This window comes from Micrasema longulum, unplaced genomic scaffold, assembly GCF_059751315.1.
Source record: "Micrasema longulum isolate JH-2025_06_02 unplaced genomic scaffold, ASM5975131v1 h1tg000059l, whole genome shotgun sequence".
Taxonomy (NCBI): Eukaryota; Metazoa; Arthropoda; class Insecta; order Trichoptera; family Brachycentridae; genus Micrasema; species Micrasema longulum.
In genome coordinates, this window is record NW_028277266.1 from 314,319 (window position 1) to 338,970 (window position 24,652).

The window sequence follows — 24,652 nt, forward strand, 5'->3', positions numbered from 1 at the left end:
TATATGGGAGTTGCTTTATTATTTACCTTGATTATAATATACAAGGTTTATAGTATATAAAAAGGTGGATTTTTCTGCAATTAAATTTCTTTAAATTTATCTTAACTGTTAGGATCAGGAGGGATATACTTATGTGGACCAATCGGGAACTTCTCAGCATTTGCTCATGTGGAGAGTAAACCACTTAAAACTCTTCAGGAGAAGCCGGCCTGTTGGCAGCAGTCAACAGGCCTTCCGTTCCACTAGAGGGATGTTCGGCATTTTCTTCCCTACTTTGGTTTATTTTACCATGCAGATGGAGGTTAGTTTTCTCCCGCAATACCGCTCGATTCAATTGCGAATTCGATATCAATTTGTCACATTTGATTTATATGTAGGCTGATTGTACCAGTTGCATTACAGTTGAGGTTCGGCCCTATTTAGTATTAGTACCTTAATGATTGTGAAACGATCGACTTACTGGTGCTAGTGACGAGGACCTACGTAGGTCAGTATTTCCCACGCTATCGGGCCCCGTGTGGGCACTCCGAGACTCGATCCCTGTTGTCCCAAAAAATACTCGGCATAGCTAAACTTAACACATTTCGCCTTCGTGAACAGACGCACTCAAATAAATTACGCCCCCGAGTAAAAACACACTTCCGTACATATTATACTACAATGCCTATGCGTGCAGGGTACGAACTAACACAAATTCTGACGGGACATGGTGGATTCGTGAGCTACATGCGCAGATTCAAGATATCTAAGATCAACACCTGCCCAAGAGATGATATTACTTTCCGAGATGTCCCCCATCTGTTGATGCATTTACCCTTTTTTAGTTTACATAGAATGCAAAGGACGATGCAGAAGTCTAAATGAGGATTTACACTATGTTCATGTAGTAATTAGGCATAAGGACTCGTCAAGAGAGAGAACATTATACGTGATAGAAACAGTGAAGGCAATAAAAGGTATCAATGATAGCGGGACGCCAAATGCTGAAGACTCTTCAAGTGGATCGGAAATCGGAAGTTCTGTTGACGAATGACAACAGTCCGCCTTCTCCTGAAGAGATTTCTGTGGTTTCCTTGTCACTAGAGCAAATGCGGAGAGCTCCTAAAACAAGCCACAGCCGAACCCGATCCTTAAATATTATAAACATATTAACTAAAGTGTTTCATTGAAGTAAATTTAATAGAACATTTTAGTTTGTAAGTGAAAATTCTTGATGGAAGTTCATTGTAATTTATTATAGAAATAAAAGACAAGTGATACTTTGATCCACAAATTTGGGATATCCTCTCCATTCATTAGTTAACCCGAAAAAAAAGTTGTTAATGATCCTTAAGATAATAATAATTTACTTTCATATAATTTTGAATTCTCTATCCTTACCTCTGTTTCGTATAAATACACTGAACTCTTTAATAAAGATATCAATCTTGAAGACGTCGCAAAAGCGATGAAACCGGTCACTGGATATTCCAAATTTGTGGATTAAAGTATCACTCGTCTTTTATTTCTATAAAAAATGAACATTGTTTTTTGAATTCATTGCCATTACTATATAAGTAAGGTAAAAAATAATAGAACTTCCACATAAAAAAATTTAAAAATGCCTATGTCGTTTATTTAATATTATTTTAGATAATGTAGGTATACGAGAATTTCATTATTTTTTACACAGCGCCTTTGAGGAGTGTAATAATTGAGCTGTGTAATAAATATTCCAAGTCGTCTTGCAGCTAAAGAAACCGCTGACAGTTAGAATTCTAAACCCCATATACAAAAAAAAAATAGAGTTTTTACTGTGAATTTTCGATGTGCTTAGCACAAGCGTTATGTAGCCGAAACCCGAAACAAGTGCAAATATAATTTTGATTTAAGTAGTTGCATGATACGAAACGAAATTGCGAAACGAAGGCTCGTCATGGTGCGGAACTTACTCAGAATTGAATTCTAGGCCCGTATTACAATGAAAAGTTAACAGAATTATCTTCCATTGTCGTTCATAAAGTAAAATCGACATATGTGTATGAAAAATTGAGTATTCAAGTTTAAAAAAGAAATAAACTTGTTTAATTACAGGTTACTGACGAAGATACTCCAAATTTTCGTATAAAAATACGCATTTTAGTAATAAATTTCACACTTTTAATTACTTAATTTTTTTGCACCACAACAGGCCAGAAGGGCCAATTACAGTTGTGAATAGGGAAATATCACTTTTTTGAAACATTTTTGATGTAAAAAGGGTCTATGAAATACTGTCCAGTAAAAAAAATAATTTTTTGCTCCTTATTAGTAGCATAAAAAATATTTTAAATTTTGTTATTTTGAATTCCCGCAAAAACGGTCAATGCATTGGCCACGCCCCTAATACGTCGCAATTCATGTTAATTTTTAGCTTTGTTCCAAACCATTCAAACTATTTAAGAACATCGTCACGAATATTGACGTCACAACTATCAATGCCAAAAATGTCGCGTTTTTCTAGTGATTTTTTAAAAATATTTTCTTTTTTAAAGTTATACATGAAAACATTTCTCAACAATATCCATATTGCTTTTAAAAATACAATGAATTATTTTATAGATATTCGTAGTACGTAATATTTCCCTATTATATCACAGAAAACCCAGGCATGAGAAAAATCACATACGATTTTTGTGTTGCCATCGGGAACCGAACCCGCAACCTTCCGTGTGTGAGTTTTCTGTTTATTACAATATGGCTCTATTTACTATTCGTGAAAAAGCTAATTTAAAATACTTTTTTACTCTTAGCTACCAGAACTAAATCTACTGTGGGCACAACTAGGATTGAGCCCACTGGCTCTATTACCCTAAGCAAACACTCAAAAATACATACAAATAATGTTAACATCCTTTCTAATATTCCAGTAGTCTTTTACACGTCTACAGGGTGATCCATTATTAAAGAGAATGAATAATTGCCGTATTAAAGCAGATAAGGATAACATTTTAAAGAAGGCATATGGAAGTTAAGGTATTTACAGAATTTTTCGGAAGGTTTAAAATTTACCATTCTGCTAACGATTGAACATCCGTATTCCTTCATCAGAAAATCATTTTGTACCGTCGAAATAGGTTGCTTTAACGATTGTTTTTCCATGCAACTAGTATTTAAGGCTGTAAAGAAAATATAAAGTAAAGAAATCAGACAATATTGCCACTTTAAAACGCGGTTGTTTCAAAATGGCGCAATTGAAAAAAAAATAATTAAACAATAGATAAAAACAATCACTTATAAAGTATTTCTGATAAAAAAATATAAGTAAAAACTTTTTGTAAAAAAATAAAATAAAATTACTTTTCGGACAGCAGATTAGGTCTCTTGAATTTTTTAATTGAAAATGGGTACAAGTACTTGGTACTTATATTTTGTATTATTTTTTACTTTTTTTTTAAAATTCGTTATGGTCATACAAGAATTATTATTGTTATATATATTATTATAGTAAGTCTAGCCATGTTTTTTTTTTAATTATTTTATATTTGCATAGAGAACATAAGTGTATCCAATTCATTCTCAATACATTACACAATATACTTAACAGATTAATTAAATAGGAAAGAGGAAAAAAAGTCGTATAAATTAAACATACGAGTACATATTACAATTTGGAAATTGCACTTCTAAGAGAAATCCCGCTGTCATGAAATATATCGACATCCGAGGCAATACGATTGAATAACGCGATTGCTTAGCAGATGTTATAGCCATTATGTATTTTTTAGGGTGTTTTCATAGTCGCTGGACTGGTACTTGAAGCGTAAGACTGATCATCTTACCTCCATGCAACAAAAATGATCAAGATACGCTGCGATTGGTGTACCAACGCAGTGCCTTATGCACCATTAGGGTTTATTTTCAATTCGTCTCCAGTGTAATTCTTCGACTGGTAAAGTAAGTCATTACTTTTTATATATTTATTTACAAACATAAGTTTATTGTACATTATTTGAGACATAAGTCCGAACTCCATGGGACTAAAAGTCCTGTGTTGAGATGGGACGAGCAATTCGTTGACACAGACAAATGAGTATATCACCACAAATATAGGATCAGAAACATTAAAAAAAAACATTTTTTTAAAATACGTATATATGGTAAACAGTAAACTCAAACATTTGGAAAATCATCAAGGAGTTTCCTACTCAAATCCCTCCCACTAAGAAAAATCCAGTCCTTAACTACTTTCTTGAAAATTTTTACGACTTTGAGAGCTTAATACGCTCTTCCAAAATATTAAACACTCTCGGTGCGATAAATGAGAGATTTCTGTGAGCAAAAGTCGTACGGGTTTGTTTAGTATTTTTAACTGTCTTACGTTTGTCTTTGCTTTTAAATGTGGTAGTGTTGTTATTGTTTAGTTTATTTGGTATATTTGTGTATGTCAGCATTTTTGGTTAATGTTATGTCATGGTCTTAATGTTTCCCAGTGCAATTTTGTGTACAATTTTTTCCTCGCAATTTTCGTTAAGTATTTTATGCCAAACTATTATGTTTTTTGTACAGTTCAGTCGTAACGGTCGGGTAAGGTTAGTTGAATGTTATTTTAATTATTTTATTTTGTTCTCTTTGTATCCTTGTTATGTAAGTTAATTAAGACGAAGTATTTATGAAAAATTGTTGCAATGATTTGAATTTGACTCTCGTCCACCGCTGACTATTCGTCGACAGTTTAGGCCAGAACCACGGAACGCGAACCTGACTTTCCCAAGTTTTCCTTTCGTCCTCCCGGACGCACAGGAGCTGACAGCCGATAGAGATGCGTGGAGGCTCTTTGTTTTTAATTTTATTTTATTGGGTAAACAAACAGTATGTACACAAATATTAACAATTTCTTTGTATATTAGTGTAAGACACTCATGCACACAACAAAAAAATGTTTCTACTTAATACAATAATTTAAATTATGTTAAATACACCTAACAAATTGGGGTTCGAACTGTCAGTAGGGTCGCAGTGAGTCACATCTTGCTGGAGGGTGTGATTCTATAAAATGCTGCGAACGCCCAGTTGCATCCCACCGGCAACACTACCGACTAGTCCGACTCGTTGGCGTTCACGTCGCGAACCCTGGGCAATGGGATCACACGCATAACGGTGTGATCGCAGCAGATAACGAGAGGATGAAAGGCGAGTTTTCGGCGCCTCAAAACCAAAACCAACCAGCTAAGGGAAGGTAACCCCGACAGAAAATCCAGCAGAGAAGGCAACGGGAAACTACTCTGGTCATATTTTCCCAGGAATCACTATGGCGAGTACATCAATAAGCAGTCGAAATGTAAAATTAGCGCAGGACAGATACATACATATGCTTTTGCTGTAGTGATCGCCAACGTCGGGGAGACCCGACAAGGCACTAGAAGAAGAAGATACCTAACAAATGTAACGGATAAGAAATGAAAAATCTGTGTAAAACAGAAGATTTTGTCTTGTCAGTCTAGACGGCAAACGGAATGGAAGTCTTTCAAGTAGATTAGGAGAATTAATTTTACTATTTATTAATTTGTATAAAAAATTATTTTTTTTGTATTTATCACACTGTAAAATTATAGTATGGTAAATCAAGATATATTAACATAATTAAATCATAATATATTAAAATACTTCCAACACATACCTGACAATTCCAATTGTTTATTTGGCCAATTTCACCCCCAAAGAGTCTGAAGATTCGGTTAGAGCGTGAAACCGCAAATAAGTCAAATAAATAAATGGAAGTACACCTTGTATCTAAATTTACAACATCGCTTCACTTTTTTAGTTACTTGTAAAGAAAACGCAATCCATATACACCGTGTATTTAAAGAGTGTGTGAAAATCTGGTTTAGTTATCTATTTGACTAAGTGATATATTATGGTGGCCCAGTGGATGAGTGGGTGTGCGCTGACAGAGAGTGAGGATAAGTGGTTCAAACACCGAACTCGACTATACCTTCAAAAACTAGAATTATTTGTCATTTCTAATAATTATTTGCTAATTATTAATCCGTTAATAATATTTCAACTTCTTTGTGTATCCCATTTTCATCGTTCTCCGTTTGAAGTTTAACAGGGATTTTTTATTTTTAGGAAATTATCGTTTTCTTCTTGATTTTCTTTTTACTTAAATATAAATATTATCAACAATACTTTGAGTTTGTCTAAACTCTTGTAGACAAGAACTAGTTTTAAACCCTTTGGCAGAATCGAAGAAATATAGATATTCAAACATAGGCAAGATGGTGAATGCTACACAGTGTGTTAAGTGGTTACCTAAACCAAAAAAGCAACAAAAAAAATTCATTTAAATGTCAGTTAAAAAAACATGTGTTTAGCAGATAAGTTAGTTTTTAAAAAGTAATCTTATTCGTGTTAGCTTTATAGAAGTTTTCTTTTTAAGTGTACGTATATTGTTTAGAAATGTTAATAATTAGTATGTTTTAATAATAATTAGATATAAGTTAGTATTAGGACATTCATTTATTATGTTTGTACTATTTTAAGACTAAATATTTTTTTATTTTTTTAAAAACAGCTAATAACAGGTCATAAGCCCTGTAAATGCTTAAACCACTATATTCCCTTATATAAAATGCTCTTCGTTTCTGTTGTAATATATTGATACAAATATAATGCAAACTGCTATAAACTGCCCTTTCTTTATTTACATTTAAGTGAAGATTGAAATGTCACTATCTAAATATTTAAGTTGTTCCTTTATACTTCTTCTTTTCTTCCCGTCCCGTCTTCTCTCTTCATAGTATAATGTTATTTTTTTTTATAGTAAATCTTTGTTTTTAATTGTGTATAAAATCATAAGATTCAATGTGTCCATGTACTTGTAATTTTCTCAAACTGAACGGTTAGGTAGGCAGAAATTGCCTTAAGGCAATATGCCTGCCCTTATATGTATATGTATTGTATATGTACATATATAAAAAGTTAAATAAAAAAATAAAGTTTACGACTAACTTCGTTAACCTGATCGTGCCACCCTAAATGCTTGTGTATGGAAATGCCTAAGCTTTTGACTGAAGTCATGAATGGAATTTCTGTGAAAAGATGAAGTGTGGGAAAATCCACTTTTGAATACATTATTATTGTTGAAATTTATTGCAACGGAGAGGGAAAACATCCACGATTCACTTTGTCACGGGGCTTATGAACTGTCATTGGCTGGTTAAGGTCGTAAATGGTTTAGACACGTAAAGTGTCTATCTTCCCTGCCTACCCCTATGGAAAAACAGCGTAATGGTTTGGTATTATGTAAGTCTACGCATTTATAGGGCTAAGGACGTGTCATCAGCTTTTTTAAGTGGCTACTTTACACACTGAGTAACATTTATGTTGAAATATCCATAATTCTTCAATTCTTCCACCTTAAGCCTGTTTTATTTGACCTACTAGGCAACGCCTGAAAACACTTTCTAAATTTTATACTTCTTGGACCCCTGACTTCCATATTTTGTTCAATAACATGTTCACCATCTCGGTTGTAATATATTAATATCTACAACTATCTAGGGGAGAAATTCAGTATTTATTTGTCTACGAACACTTAAATTATTGTTGAATATATTTAGTATAAATGCTGAACTTTTTTACAGTAGTAATTTTAACAATAAAAGACAATAATAAATAAGAAAATAAAGAATCCATTAAAAAGAGTAAAATTCAATAAAAAACACATCACAAAAAATTTAATAACCAGTAATATTATCACTTAATAAAATACATAATAAATAAAACACTACCCACTTTTTGATACTCTTTTGTCGAATAAATAAACTGAGCAAAGCACAGTTAAAAAACTAAAAAGAATTTCTATTGAGAAAACCCCTTTCATTAAACCTGACAATCCAGATCCCGTCTGCGAATTTCTTTTATGTAAGTACCATACCATAATACACTTAGAATAAAAATTAAAAAATACGTAGTCAGTATTATTTAGGGGTTGGTTGGTTGCAAGGGTCAATTGAATTACGCTTGGCGAAAAAATTTGTGTCGGGTCTCAGCTCAAGTTCAACAGATTCAATGTTGTATTTTTCACTTTTTTATTTACGAACCTTTTGATAAAATTTTTGAAATCCTTTGCCTGAGTCACGAAAATCATTTTGAGACATGGGAAACACAAATTAACTTGACAATACAAATAAAATAAATATGCAATTAAATAATGTAATTTGCATTTATGTCAGTGTTAATTTCTTTAACACTTTCATATTATAATTAATTCCTGCGAATTTAAAAATATTTTTTGTATACTGAAGAAAGTTTTTTGTATTTTCTATACTCAAGGCTGTAGTCTGGTAAAACGCACGCAAAATGAGGAAATCATACTATTTTGCCATTTTAAAACGAATGTTTTTTTTAAATCGCGCAATAATAAAAACATAAACTAGATAAAAACAATAATTTTCAAACGTATTTCTATAAAAAATATAATAAAAGTTTTATGTACGTAACTAAAATATAATTACTGCCTTATCGGTACCGGTAAGGGCAGGTATGAAGGTAATAAAAACGAAAAAAAGATATAGTTAGAACTTGAATATTACAACCAGAATTATCTTATTTAAAAAAAAAAGAATACAATTCTAAAAAAAGGTTTCAACTAAAATATTTCAATAAATATATATTTCTAAAGTATTACCGAAGGCATCATTTTACGTAGAAATAAACGAAAATGTCACAAAAATGTATGTGATTTAAAATGCTAGTATTTCTTTTCAATAACAAAAAATTAAGATTTTGCTTCGGCCACTTTCATGTTCAATTTATTATCTTCAAATTATTACAACAAATTTTTGTTCAATACTTAGTCTTTATATGAAAACCCAGATACCTAATTTAGTCTAAATTTGAAATGGCGTAATATGCCGTTCTAAATGTAATTACATTTTAGTTACATAAAACATTTAAGTATATTTTTTAATAGAAATACATTTAAAATTATTGTTTTTATCTAATTTACATTTTTTTTTTTTATAATCACGCGATTAAAAAAAACATTTGTTTTAAAATGGCCAAATCGTATGATTTCCTCATTTTGCGTGCGTTTTACCAGACTACAGCATTAAACAAATATTTAACGTTATATATATATAGTTGGATAATTTATATAGCGCCATTTTTGTGAAAATCACCTCAAGGGCGCTGTACAATTAATAAATATCCCAGTACGTCTTGCAGCTACAGAGCGCATGGACGGTTGGGATTCTAGTTCCTCGTTTTCAATTAAGATCAATAAAAAATATAACAGATAGGAGCTAGATTACAGGACGTCTTGCAGCTACAGAGCGCATAGACAGTTAGAAATTTAGCCCCCATTTACACATTTTAAAATTTACAAATAAATTTAGTGTATTAATGATACTAAAAAAAATAAAAATAATATGAAAAATAAAAAGGAGTAAGATTACAACACGTCTGCAGCTACTAAGCGCATAGACGATTAGAATTCTAGACCCCATTTATAAAATTTAGGTATTTTTAAGTTGGTATATGAAAGCTAGATAACCAACCATCGTGCAGCTACAAAGCGCATGGACGAGTGGAATTCTAGCAAAGTTAGAATGATATCAATAAATTTATAAAAAATAGAGCATAGTAGTAGTTTGTCAAGTGTTCATGCCAAGAACTAAGCAATAAAAAACTAAATAAATAAAGCACTGTATCAACTCCATGGTTAACAAAGGGAGATAGATGTCCGAGAGAATCTTCAATAAACACTGGGTCTTAAACTAATAATCAACTTACAAAATGAATTTCAAATGTGTGACATTTGTCAACTAAAAATATGTGCTTATTTAATCAAATTAATTCGATTGAAATATGGAATATGTTTAAAGCTTTCCTTACATATTATTTATAAGGACGACAGAAATTCACTCCAAACAAAAACAGCCACAAGTCAGCTGTCAAAGTTTAAAAACAAACTTTTCTGTGTACTGTTGGTTACCGAAGTACACAAAAAATAGAGGCGTGCTTAGGGTTCAGGAATTAAAAATAAGCTAGCCGCTTTTAAATTTTCTTTCGATGGGTCTAAGAAGTTTGTATACGGTAATCCTGCGGCCAAAGGTGACTAAAGATCAAAGAGAATCTTTAAAAAATAAATATTCAGTCTGGCACAGTCGGCATTAAAATCCGCCTCGAACCAGAAGACATTTTAAATTGAAAATTTAGTGTATTCTGAGATTTGAAATCAAATTTAGAATTTCGAACGCATTTGACAGAACGCGAGGAGACAGTTTATAAATAAATATTGAAAAAACTTTTGAAACGTGAGGATGGAACAGATAGATGCTAGGTGAAACAGCCATATACTCGTATATGCTGCTTTATGGATAAAATAATATTACTAACGTTATGACGTATGGCTTCTTAAAAAGGTTTAAATTGAACAATTTATAGGACACTTAGAACTAAGTAGTACATACTTCTGTATGCAGGGCAAACTACTATATCTCCAAAGCCCAACTTTTCAAAAGAGACAAATTAGTTATTTTTCATACTTCATACATCTTTTCATTTTTCACTGAGAGGCTTCAAAGTTATTTGTTTTCTAACCCGCGAAGGCCTGATGAATCTGTTTACAGACATCATCGATTTGGCCTCCGCGATGTCCAGAAAATCCCAGCAGCAAGAGACGACTTATTTGAAAGAAAAAATCGCTCTGATGCAGAGAAGTGTCTTCGCCAATGCTCCATCTTCAGCCAGTCCGAAAAGCTATGCTTCCATGGCAGCATCAGGATCCTCCATGCTGTCATCATCAGTTCTTCGGACAAATCCAAGACGAGCTCTGACATCATGGCTTCATTGAGACAGGATGTCAGACCATCCGTCTTGAAGGTCGGAGTAAGTGCCATGATTCCAGCTAAGGATAACAAGGTTATCATTAAGCTCCCAACGTCCAATGATGCCGAAACTATAAGGGCTGCTCTCCCAAGGTTGACCAAGGGAAACCTGGTCGCCAAGGAGGGCAAAAGGTTAATGCCGACAGTCCTGCTGAAAGGCATTGAAAAAGAAACCCACGATGAAGACCTGATCGAATACATTCTCCAGCAGAATGACTCGATCTTCGAGGCCGCGGGGGAAAACAAAGACGCTTTAAAGTTGCAAAGGTCATTCCGCAACAAGAACAGTGAGCGTTTGAGAAATGCCGTCCTACTTGTGAGCAAGGAGGTGAGAGAAGCCATGATCAGCCAAGGCCGAATCAGCATCGGTTATCAGAGGGTGCAGGTCGAAGACAGCTGCCCCTTAATGCAATGCTACAAATGCATGGGCTTTGGTCATTCTGTGGCAAGATGCCTGGAAAATAAAGACCGTTGCTTGCATTGTGCAGGAGACCACAAATCTATAACCTGCACCAAGAAGGACAAAGAAACCGATTATCGATGCTGGAACTGCATCAAGATGGCTAAGGGTAAAACCGAGGCATCTAAGCACAGGGCCAACGATAGGGAATGTCCCTATCGAATCAAAATGATGATGAGAACTATGGAGAGAGTCAATTATGGCTAGCTCCATTCTGACAACCACAACCGGGATCCATTCACACATCGCCGGCGCGACTAAAGTTATACAATGGAACCTGGGCCGCTGCAAAGCGGCACAAGAAGAAGCACTGGCAACAGACGGGGGGCGGATATACTGCTGCTTCAGGAGCCTTACACGGGCAACACAGGCAAAATTAATGCATCGGGAATTACCGTCTATCAATCGGTAACATCATCGCAGCATGTCTGTAAAGCAGCGGTTATAATCTGCAAACCCAATTTAAATGGAATTCTGTTGAGTAAATACAGTGACTCTAATACAACGCTGGTTCAAATAACAACTGACGCCGGACCCATGGTAATCGGATCCATGTACGTGGAACCAACCTCGGATGTTGCTCCCGCACTAGACAAACTCAGGCTCCTGGGAGATGTTCCCATTCTCATATGAGGTGATCTTAACGCCAAAAATGTGTGGTGGGGAAGCGCAAGAACGGACCGAAAGGGCGAAAAAGTTGCAGATTTCTTGTCTGAACTTAATTTGCACACCTTGAATGAAGGTAATCGGCCCACTTTCGAGGCCTTTCGCGGTCACCTCCACCTCAAGAGCGTTATTGACATAACATTCTGCTCTTCAAGTCTGATAGACACCGTCGACAGATGGAGAGTGGAGTCTAACAATAACCATCTTAGTGATCACAATCCTATATACTTCGAAATTTCAGCCAGAATATGGAACCCTACGGAAACCAAAACGGCCATTTATAACAACAAAAAGGCCAACTGGGAGAAATTTTCGAAAGAAGTTCGACGTAAATTAAAGGAACGTAAAATATCACAGATTTCTTTCTCCGAAGTAAGTAACTCGCTGGATTTGGAGAAGAAAATCATTTTGTTGATGGAAATTTTAGACGAATCGTGCAAAGCAAGTATACCAATCAGGAAACCCTTCAAAAGGCAACCCTGTCCTTGGTGGAACACTGAGCTCGATAAACTAAAGAAAGTTGCTAGGAAATGCAGGCACAGGCTTCAGAACTCAAGTTCTCTCCGTAGAGAGACTAAGACACTTCCTGAGTACCTCGAGGCTAAACAAGCCTACAAAATCGCCATTGAAAAAGCAAAAACGGAATCCTGGAAGAATTACTGCGGCTCTCAAAACAGAGAAACCGCCTGGTCTGCAATTCACAGAGTGCTGGTCAACCGGAAAAAGACTACTCCATTAGCGACGCTTAAGGATGGCAGCGAATACTTGGCTTCGGCTGAGGAAAGCGCTAGACGTCTATTGGAGAGGTTCTTTCCGGACGACAATACACAACAAGAGACTAGTGAGCAAATCGACATCAGGCGGATAGCAGAAATCATACCTTATACAGAAAGCGACCCGATATTTACGGCAGAGGAGATTGAGGATATAATATCAAATATTAATCCAGAAAAGGCGCCCGGTGAAGACCATTTCACCGCGGACATCTGCCTTCACTTCTTCAATGTGAACAGGTCTCTGGTACTGGGTATGTATAATGCATGTCTCAGAGTGAGCCACTTTCCATCTCAATGGAAAATAGCGAAGGTCATTGTCATACCCAAACCGGGAAAGGATGACCTTCAAGACATCAAGTCCTACAGACCGATCGGACTTATCTCGGTATTTGGCAAAGTACTAGAAAAGCTGATGATCAATCGGATCAACTGGCATTTTCATCGCAAAGGTAAGTTGAGTCAGAAACAATACGGATTTACACCCCAGAAATCAACAGAAGACGCTCTTAACGCATCAGTTAAGGTAATCAGGAATGCACTGCATGACAAGAAAATGATCATAGCGATCTCGCTCGACATAAGAGGAGCCTTTGATAACGCTTGGTGGCCATTTTTAATGTGCCAACTGAGCAATAAGAAGTGCCCTCGAAACTTGTTCATGTTGGTGAAGAGCTATCATCAACAAAGGAAAGTTGTATTGTCACACTTCGATGCCACTCTCGAAAAGGTAACGACCAAAGGATGCGTTCAGGGATCCTCCTGTGGACCGAGCTTCTGGAATTACATCTTAGATGATGTACTCCAGAAAGACTTGGGTGCGGGAGTCGAACTGAAGGCATTTGCGGACGACCTTCTCTTGACAGCCGTGGCAGACAATACAACAGAACTTGAGAGGATGACAGACAATGCGCTGAAGATTATCACAACATGGGGCTCAAAAGCTAAACTCCAATTCGCTGAAGACAAAACCAACGTGATGTTTATAACCAGAAGAAAGGACCGCCAGCCAACCATTCATATGAACGGAGTCCAGTTGAACTATGTGGACCACTTTAAGGTTTTGGGTCTTACCATAGATCGCAACCTAAATTGGTCCAAACACGTTGACGGTGTTTGTAAAAAAGCCGCAGGTATTACAAACAAACTCGTGAGAGCCGCCAAACCCACATGGGGTGCATCGCCGGAGGTTATGCAGCAAATATACGTAGGCGCTGTAGAGCCTCTGATTACGTACGCCTCAAGCGTGTGGGTGGACGCGGTCAACAGGAAAGTCAATCGGAAGAAATTGAACTCCATCCAACGACAAATAGCCATCAGGTCATGCAAGGGATACAGAACAATCTCCTTGGTATCAGCGCAGGTTTTAAGTGGATTCATGCCACTCGATTTGAGAATCAGGGAGCTTGCAGAAGCATATGAGGTGAAGAAGAGCCTCACTTTGCAAGACTTGCCACAGGACAGATTTTACCAGGGAGTGGGAGACTATTCTCACTTCCTCATCCGGCGGAGCGCTATCCGATAGATCACGGCTATGATGATCAGGTTCTGCCTGGGACGGCGCAGGAAGAGTTGAGGATCTACACAGATGGCAGTCTCTTGGACGGCAAAGTGGGTGCAGCGTTTGTACCTTACGATGGCGTCAGAGAGCTGCCGTCGAGAAAGTTGAAACTCGGCGATTTCTGCTCCGTGTTTCAGGCGGAACTCTTTGCGATCAGAGAAGCCCTGGTCTATGTTTTGAAGAAACCACCAAACAGATGGAAGAAAATAACGATCCTGACAGATTGCAAATCTGGCGTCCATGCAATAACTGACCGAAATTCGGTCAACCTATTGTAATGGACATTAGAACAGATATCCAGAAGCTTCGATGCAGACACCAGGACGTGTACATCGGCTGGATACGGGGACACTGCGGAATCCTTGGCAACGAAAAGGCTGACGAAAAGGCTCGGGAAGCTACACTCAAGAAGACAGCCCCCGATTTTGCCGATTTCCCGCTCAGTTTTGCCAAAAGGAAAATAAGAAGCAGAACCCTTCAAGTCTGGAACGATCGTTATTTAAGTGAACCTACCGGAAGTATAACTAAAATGTTTTTCCCTACCATTTTCCATGCCTTTGATTTCAGGAGAAAGCAGAATGCTGGCTACGAGCTCACCCAGATGCTTACGGGTCACGGTGGGTTTATGAGCTACCTGCATCGCTTCAAGATCTCCGAAATCGACAGCTGCCCATGCGACGATGAAACTCCTCAAGATGTCCCTCACCTGTTGATGCATTGCCCCCTTTTCAGCTTTCAAAGACAACAGCTGGAGGCGCGCTGCAGAAGCTTGGGTGAAGATCTATGCGACATCCCATCGGTGATAGGTAATAAAGAACTCACACGAGAGGTAGTATTATACATGATCAATATAGTGCAGGCTATTGGTAAAATAAACCAAAGTAGGGAAGAAAATGCCGAACACTCCTCTAGTGGAACGGAAGGCCTGTTGACTACTGCCAACAGGCCGGCTTCTCCTGAAGAGTTTTGAGTGGTTTCCTCTCCACATAAGCAAATGCTGAGAAGTTCCTGATTGGCCCACATTAGTATATCCCACCTGATCCCAACAGTTTAGATCAATTTAAAGAATTTAATTGCAGAAAAATCCACTTTTGAAATATAAACCTTGTATATTATAAGCAAGGTAAATAATAAAGCAACTCCTATATAAAAAAAAAAAAAAAAATTTGTTTTCTAAAATACATTTGTTTATTATTTTTGTTTTTTTAAATACTTATACGCCCAGAGAGCTTTTACATGAAAGGTACTAAATTACACTCCATGCGTTTCATTACAAAAGTTAATATGTAGGTATACGAGTATATCAACAATATTTTGAGTTTGTCCAAATTTTTGTAGACAAGGACTGGATTCAACTCCCTGGGGAGCTGTTTATATTAACATATTACAACAGAGATAAAATTTGGACAAACTCAAAATATTGTTGATAAATTACCTGGTCCATGAATAAATATAGAAATTGAAAAAATAACATTTTCGGGCGTTGCCTAGTATGTAGGTGAAATAATTCAATTAGATGAATCTCATCCGCATAAATAAAGGTTTCAGCTCTTCAACTTCACAAACATCAACAGATGAAAGAATTGAAGGAATATAGATGTTCGAATATAGGCAGAATGGTGAATGTTACACAGTGTGTAAAGTGGCCACTTAAACCAGCCATTGACAGGTCGTAAGCCCTGTAGATGCCTAGACTTCTATATTACCTTTTCTTAAATGTTCTTTATCTCTGTTAATATGTATAATATGTTAATACGAGTATATATTTTAACCATTACTAATCGAAGCATAAAATTATTTATTAATGTGTTTATTAAATTTCATATTCTACCATATAGATGTGTTACTATTATTATTTATACTATCAATTAATTACCGGATTAAATTATAAAATTACTATAAATTATTAATTACATATTGCCATGTTTTATTAAGAATATTTTCTGCATTCCATTTCTTCACATGTATACATTTTTATCATTTATATATTTTTATTATTATGTTGTTTATGGTTTTAATTATTTTGTATACTGTTTTATAAGTTCGTATATGTTTTTTATTTACACATAGAAAACTCCCGACTTAACACGGAATTTTCTAACAAGTTGGGACATAAAAAAAATATAATTGTGCCATGATAAATTTGTGTATTGTATATATAAATAGATTTTTTTCGTATAAATAAATAGTCGAATTACATTATGCTTAAAATAAATAAATAAAATTATGCTTAAGATAAAACATTACATAAAAGTAGTTAGGTACGTAACTAAATATTTTCAAAAATTATAACATTTTAAGCAAAAAAACTAAGTAAGTAAAATACAAAAAGCAATCTATTTTTACAGCATTCGAATAATGTAAGTTATTTTGATTTTACCGCCGTAAGAATTTTCAATCTAAAAACTAACAATGGAAAACGAAACATATCAATTTTTCCATACTCGTTTCCGAGCCGGTGTAGTCTGACGATTTGAGAATTTACAAAATAATTATGTCTAATAGACGACACAAAAAAGGTAGACTGCAATCTTGATATAAATTAAAAAAACACACATTTAAAAAATCTTTGGGAGTACTGTATGCTTTCTTACTAATTTGGTGTGGATTTCAATCAAAAAAATATATTTGTTATTAAATAAATTAGGAGTCATGCTATTAACCATGAAAAATTTGATTTTGACTTTGTAATAACTCATTTTCAGCATACAGACATATACCACCAGAATTGTAGAATACATTTTCTATAGTTTTGTATTAACAATAAGTCTTAAGTATATCAATATATTGCTGCTCCTTTTATAATGTGTCATTAATTTTAAAGATGTTTTTTAAATTGACTTAAACTTATTGTCTTATATTTCACTTAAAGATTCTTCTCATCGTTTCTTTGGATCCCTTAAAATATGGTTGTGTATATTTATGTTTTTCCTTTTTTTTAAAATGTTATTACTATTTTATTTTATTTTTACATCTGAGCATGCTTTTCATTCTTTATTTCAATTCTTAACTTTTAATTACTCTTACAAATTTTCTTCATTTTTAATATTATTTCCATTTGTAAATACTCACTACAAACTAAAAACTTTAAAATATCTTTTTTTACTTAAATTTTAAACAACTTTCATTTATGATTTTTTTTTCCTTCTCTTTTTTATACTTTCATAATTAACCTTACATATAATTGCTTTATAATATGGAAACTTTACTGGTCCATTAGAGCTAAGTCTAATTGTGTAAAATATCAAACTTTGTAACTGTACAGTATGTTTCCTAAATAAAAGAAAATAAAAATAAAATATCAAAAGAGTAGCGTAATGACGTACACTAGCACATCAGTCTACCACTCAGGTTGTTAAATGCAATATGTTCATGATCTTTTAAAAAACAAATTAAATTAGGTTTGGAAAACGTATTATTAGTATATAACTTTTGGACTGTTATATTTTGTTTTTTTTTTTAAGGGTTTAACCCGCTAAGTCTCTCTTTAGACTCTTATGTTTAGAGGCTTGTCAGCAGATGGGATAGAAAGGATGAAAGGAGGAAATAAAAAATATACGACAACACCCAGACCAATTGCAAAAAAAAAAAAATGTTTTTTTTTCTTGTAACTAGCGGGAATCAAACCCGCGACGCCAGTATCACAGTTGGCCGTCTAACCAACTGCGCCACGGTGTATGTCAAACAATAAATTAGGGAAATTTTAATTTTAATTGAAAAAAATACATCACCTTACCGAGTTGCACGTAGGTTAGTTCAGAGATCGCTGTAAATTTCCGATTTTCTTAAAAACCAAATAATTATCAAAGTTTAGTCTGAGCAAAAATAATAGTTTTAAATATTTTTAATTTTTTTTTATTTGGGAAAAACTACAGTTTTTACATATATTTTATACAGAAAATAAGAATAAATATTTAAAAAAATGTGAAAACAGCCAATATAAATTTTCCACAGTGGAGTAAGCTATTGATTATGATATTGCTATTGATATTGATGATGAAGTACATTATCGGTATCAAAATAAAAGCAATTTAACAATTGAGAAATGTTAGGCACTTAGAAGTTGCAAATAAAATAAAAATACATATATTTATATACAGTAATAAAAAGTAAAATTTTTAATTTAAAAAATTTAAATTTAAAGAACGAGAAAAGAAAAAAAGTTATTTAAAAATAATGTAAAAGGTACAAAATATAATATTGAACATACGAGTACATACATAATTACTGTCATCGTATAATTAAGCGGGTGTACTGTCTATAAGGAATCTTCTATATTTCATATAGGAGAGATGAAAAATGTCTGCGTGACCGGAGAGAACAGTATTATAATAATGACTATAAAGAAAAAGTCGTTTTTCCTTGAGTTAGTCCTAGGTACTGGCAAATTAAATGTAAAATTATGCTGTGAAAATAATATTAAATGGTTTTATGACTCGAATTAAAGGATATAATGATAAATATTTAATATTAGTAAATATTTGTTGTAATAGGAATAATAATTTATGCAAACAATACGTGTAGACAGAAACAGAAAGAGGGAAGAAAAGTAAAGGAGTTCCATTTACTTTTTATTACAACTATTCGGCACTATACTAAGTGGATAGAGTATTTCTTTAAATTTTCATGGGTATTCTCCTAAACTTTTTGACTTTTTAAAATAAATTAATCGTTCAACTCAACACAGGACTTTTAGTCCCGTGGAGTTGAGACTTAGGTCTCAAAAAATGCGTAATAAACTTCTAATAAGTAAATAAAAATAATCAGTTATTGTACAAACAAACAAAAAAGACTTGAGAAAAATCATCTTTAATTATTGTGTTCTCAGTTCTCACCGAGAATCGAGCCCGGAATTTTCCGTACGTGAGTCGAACGTCTTAACGACTATACCATGGAGGCTGTCGGTAATCTTATTATTTAAATAAAATGAGAAATAATAGTAAGAAATACAAATTAACAGCTTTTAAAAAAGTTGTATCTGTATATTGTGTTGAATGTATATTGTGTTGAATACAAGCAGATGTACAGGTTAAATGAATATAAATAAAAACTATGAAAAATGTATTCATAGTAGGGCCGGCCATCCAATATGTATTTATTAAATTATACTCCTATAAAGCGACGACGGTTTAAACTATATAAAGAATAAATATAATATATATTAAAATAAAATAAATATGGACAAAATAATAAAAGGAGAAGTGGGAAGGAAAAGAAAGAAATTGATAAGTGGTGAGGGATGATTGACGAAAAGTAGGAGTAGAAAATTGCATTTAATTAATAATAATTAAGAGCAAGAAAAGAGACAAAACGTATATTCTCTGTTATTCTGAATCAAGCCTATTAGTTCTCTTCTGTACCTATTATATGGAGTGTTAAAAATATCAAGTCTATTAAAATTCTTGTTAAATGCTTCACATATACGAGGGATGGTATAATGTTTCCGATGATTTGTTTTAATATTACGAATATAGAAAATATCAGACAGTCTAGTTGGTCTGGAGGGGACACGGTAAGCAAGTAGATGAATTAGTTAATAAATAAAGTTAATAAAAGTAGATAACTCCTCTAATTTTATTGGTTCGTTAGAAGATATTGACATTAGGCAATAAGCCCGCCACCTCTGTTTTATGTGTGCGTAACGATAAGTTTTAATATAAATCATTATTTTGTGCCTACTAACACAAACGAAATATGTATGTTTACTTGGTTCACAGACAACTGTACCTAAGCTTAGTACCTACGAATTATTAGTTAATAGATAGTATGTAAAAAATAAAATAAAAAACGTTAAGAACCGGCATGATCACATAAGTACTCGTAAATTATTGATTACATTTTTTAAAGCTTTAAACAGGCAAGATCCAACTATCAACCAATGATATGATATTAAATATATATATATCAATACTTGTTGGACAAATATTTGTTTGAGAAAAAATATGTTTTATACATAAATTAAAATGAACTTTTTTTTTCCATTTTAAAAAAATGTTTTTGTCATACACTTAATTGTTAAATTTTGTTTGTAATTTTCGAAAAATAAATAAATTTAATATTGTATATTTTATTATTTTAACAATTTTTAAGAAATTTTTTGATAAAACTTTTATATTTTATTTTAAAAATCGAAAAGATTTTTTTTAGTTTGTTATTTATTTCCGACTCTCAAATTAACTGTATTTACATCTTTATCAAATGCATTTTAATCGTCGCGCGTCGATACATCCAGACAATCTGTAGGTAATGTTAAAAATGTTAGGTTATGACGAAAAGTACTTTTTTATGAAAAACACAATTCACAAAAATACTTTTATTATTAAAAATGATGTCACTTACTTGAAATCGTTAAGTTTATTTATCATTTTTTTGATAAATGACGATTAGCGTTCGGTGTGTGAATCGGAATAACATTTTTGGTATAATTTATCGAACTCTGTTGTATTGTTAGATATTGAACGTGACTAGAACTAGTTAGCTAACAAATTTACGATCTCATTAAAGAAAATGAACAGTTGATTGCGGGCCTCGGAAACATAAAAGAAAGTTGTACAATGCAAAACACTGACAGAGAGCGCATCCACATGTCAAAACTGGGAGCATTCCTTAATACGGGGGAGTGTATTTACTACGGGAGAGAGACGATATGCAACCGTTTCCTTACAAAGTTCAAAGTGCAACGGCCCAAGGAGCGAATAGACGGAAGGAGAATTCCTTTTTGGACAATTTTCTACCATTTGTTGTCAAAAAAGCGACCGCGTGGTCCGCGGAAGGGAGAGAGGAGAGAAGGGACGCGAACTGTCAAACTCTCCGTGCCATGGGCCGCGGGCCGCAGACGCGCGCCGTCCCGCTCTGCCGCGCGGGCCGAGCGAGATGCCAGACCGGCTGCGGTCTGACAGCTGAGTGTTAGGTTACCGAGTTACTCACCTTCTTCATTATTCCCGTCTTCCGCTTGGAGAACGTCGTATACCGCCGAAGTTTGTTGTCTATGTATTCCATTTTGATTTTCACTCTTCCTTTGGTCTTTTTCCCGTTGGACGGGGGAGATTTCTTGGGCTGCAGCGACGTGTAGCCGTCGTCCCCGATGTCGGGCACCGCGCACTGCTCCAGGCCCAGCGCCTGCGAGCCCATGGGGCGATCGTCGTAGCACTGCTCCCCGGGCCGCTTCAGCCCCCTGGGCACGCCGCAGGCCTGCAGCAGCGCCCCGCGCCCCACCTGCTGCGACAGCGAGCTGGGGGGCCTGCCGAGGCTGACGTTCGGGTTCCCGTAGATCTCCGGCGGAGACTCTCCGCTCAGGAGGCTCATGTTGTAGCCCAGGTTGAACCTGGAGTCCCGCGCTCCCCCGGGACCGTCCATTATCACTTCGCAGTACGCCACAGTAAATCTAATTCACAAACAGAAAACACGCGAAATGTTTACGTTTTCACGGAGCGAGCGCGACGGAACTGAGGGCGGCACTAGCTTCGCGGAGGGTTCGAGCGCGACTAACTTCACTTCGCTCTCGGAGCCGCCGGAGACGCGAAGACTGAGCGCGGACGTACGGCGCGGTCGTCTCGCTCCGTTCTCGGGACCGGTCGCGCGCGCTAGAGCGAGACGGCGCTCGATAACTTCGGCCGATTGTTATGAGAATCACGTAACCTGACACAAGTACCGCGGATTTGTAATTCGCGAAGAAAATAGTCCCGAAGTTCGAAACTTTTTCCCGGGTTTCGTTTTCGGGGAAACGTTCGGACACGTTAGGAAGGATTTTTTTCCGTTTATGTCGTATCAAAAGTTGGAGGGCTGTTGTTTCTGGAGACGGGAATAGAAGATGAACTAGTGCTTATGCGCGCCTCGCCTGCCGTTCTGTGGGCCGTCCCCGAGTCCATATTTAGAGTCCCCCGATGCCGAATATGGAAATCTTGTCCTAATAAGGCGCGCTAAAATCCCTCCTTCTTGGATTAGTGTTGCGCTAGTAAGCGCGCCTTGTGCCTTGCGCCGAACGTATTTGCCAAGTAGAATCCTCTAATTTACATTTTGCTTGTGTACAGTAATCTGCCTACGCGTGCCACTACTAAGTTCGAGATAATTGTTTATTGCCCGTAGGTACTAGGGACTAGGTACTTGGCTAATTATCAGTTTCCACGCTTTTCTTTTATCTTTTATCAATCGGTATAAAATAGATTGAAAATAGACAGGCAGCTATTGTACAAAAATGAGCAGAATATGTTTATGAGATGGAAAATCGGTGTCTCAAATATATATGCCTTTTTTATGGTTACACACTTAATAATTTAAAGTAATGTGAATACATATTTCGTTAAATAATCCAAATTAATAATGCCTACTGCTCTGTATATATTTTATGAGTATATCTGTAGTTTTTTAATTTAGGTACATTTTTAGAATCTTATGTTTTCAATTTTTATAAATACTTAAACACAAAAATTCATTGATGTACGAATGAAACTAACTAAAGATAATAAATAAATCAAATAAAATAAATATCTACTCCGTTAGTTGTACAGTGTTCCCTTATAGCTGTTAAAAATATTTTGTGCCTTTGAAATAGTTTTGTTTTGTTTGTATTTTTTATAGGTACATACAATTTACCCGCCCGTTCTTGTGATCTAACCGACATTGTAAATTGCATTTAATTCATTAATATCTCTGCGGCCACTATAAATATTACCACGATTTTTTTTGTAATTTTCAAGTAAATCTTAACACACCAGAAAAAAATTATGGCACATAATTCGGTATATTAGATCATTTTAAATTAAATATTTTTTCCATCGGTATCTTCGAAAATGTCAAAATATCGAGTATCCTTAGACAAATTTTTAAAATATATATTTATTTTTTTAAAGATTTTTTTAAAGAAGGTAAAACATTAACAGAAAATATTAAAGGAAAAATAATGAAACCCACTAAACCGCGAAACCGGCTTGTCAGCAGGTTTCTTATTTTTCCTTTACAAAGAGAAACGTTAGAAAAATTATATGAATTTAAAAAGTAATATAAACATTATTAAAAACTAATAGCATAACTATTTTTTACACAAAATTTATTTACAAAAATTAAAATAGATGACATAAAATAATAATCAATATAAAGCCATTTGAGATAAAGATATGTAATCTAATTATATCACTAACTAAAACACATATATAAATTTACAAATATGAAAAGAAACAGTGATTATCAGGCGATTATTTCCTAACCTCAGGTTAAATTAGGCTAAACTCAGGTTACCACCCAGAGTCTCGAGGGAGTTTTTTCACACAGTTTAAAAGTTAAATAATTTTTAAAAAACCTTACTCATGTGTTCAACATTATTATTAATACCTACTTATTAATTATTCTTATAAAGTTTGGTGCCGACTCTCATATATGAAAGCAAAAAATTGAATTGGAAAAACAGGGATGAAAGTGGGCTGAATGCTGTCGAAATGCGATCTTTCGGGCGAATTTGTGGTAAAAGGATGAAAAGAAGCCAGCCAGCGTTGGTTTTGTAATTTTCCACAGCAAAGAAAGAGTTAGTGGCGCGATTTGAAACATTGACGTTGATTTGTGATAAAATATCTTAAACGTCCATCTTGCCGGACAAAATTGTATGTAACACTAATTAAGTTCTCCTGAATTCCTAGCTTAAAACAGAAAAATGCTCCAGGCTATCAAAGTATTGATTAAATTGTTTCGATAGGTTCTAAAAAAATTGCATTGTGCCATTACCTATATATTATACATGTTATCTATAATATTTTACCCATAAATAGGTAAGTACCGAGTACCGAATAATATAATTTGTTATTTAGGTACCGTATAAACGAATCACTAATTGAATAATAATTAGGAATATTTTTAATGTCATATCTTATCACGCGTGAAATAAGCGTCCTTTTACGATCAGTCAAACTTTAAACCCGGAAATAGTCAAGCGGAAGTTCGTGCTTACTAAATACCCGTGTACCTTCACCTACACACACATATGTACTTAACTTCGTACTGAGGAACAATATAATAATTAATAATAATAATTGACTGATTTATACACCGCAATTTTTGTGAAAAACCACCTCAAGGGCGCTTTACAATTGTATACTTAAACTTACATTCTAACTAAGCTGAAGTGACATATTATATTTTCTGATTTAAAATTGAGGGTATGATAAACTAAAGAAGTGAAATTTTAGCTGGGATCTGAACTGACTGGGACTGTCGATGATGAGTAAGTTTGAAGGCAATTAGTTCCAGGCCGAGGGGCCGGCAACGGCAAAAGCACGATCTCCGAATCTAGTGTTTGGGGAGCGCCGGATTTCGACAAGTTTTCCTCTGCCTGAATTAAATGCTGACA

The 24,652-nt window shown here is 34.8% G+C and overlaps 1 protein-coding gene across 2 annotated transcripts in view; it reads right to left on the minus strand.

Annotated features, from left to right (window-relative positions):
- Window positions 1–22,198, minus strand: part of bs (serum response factor blistered) — a 318,284-nt gene extending 296,086 nt beyond the window's left edge. For both annotated transcript variants that reach the window (XM_088230062.1, XM_088230054.1), the window contains exon 1: window positions 21,244–22,198. In XM_088230062.1, coding sequence (XP_088086188.1) covers window positions 21,244–21,672 — 429 coding nt within the window. In that variant the 5' untranslated portion in view covers window positions 21,673–22,198. The remainder of the gene's footprint in view (window positions 1–21,243) is intronic.
- Window positions 22,199–24,652: the final 2,454 nt, after the last annotated feature.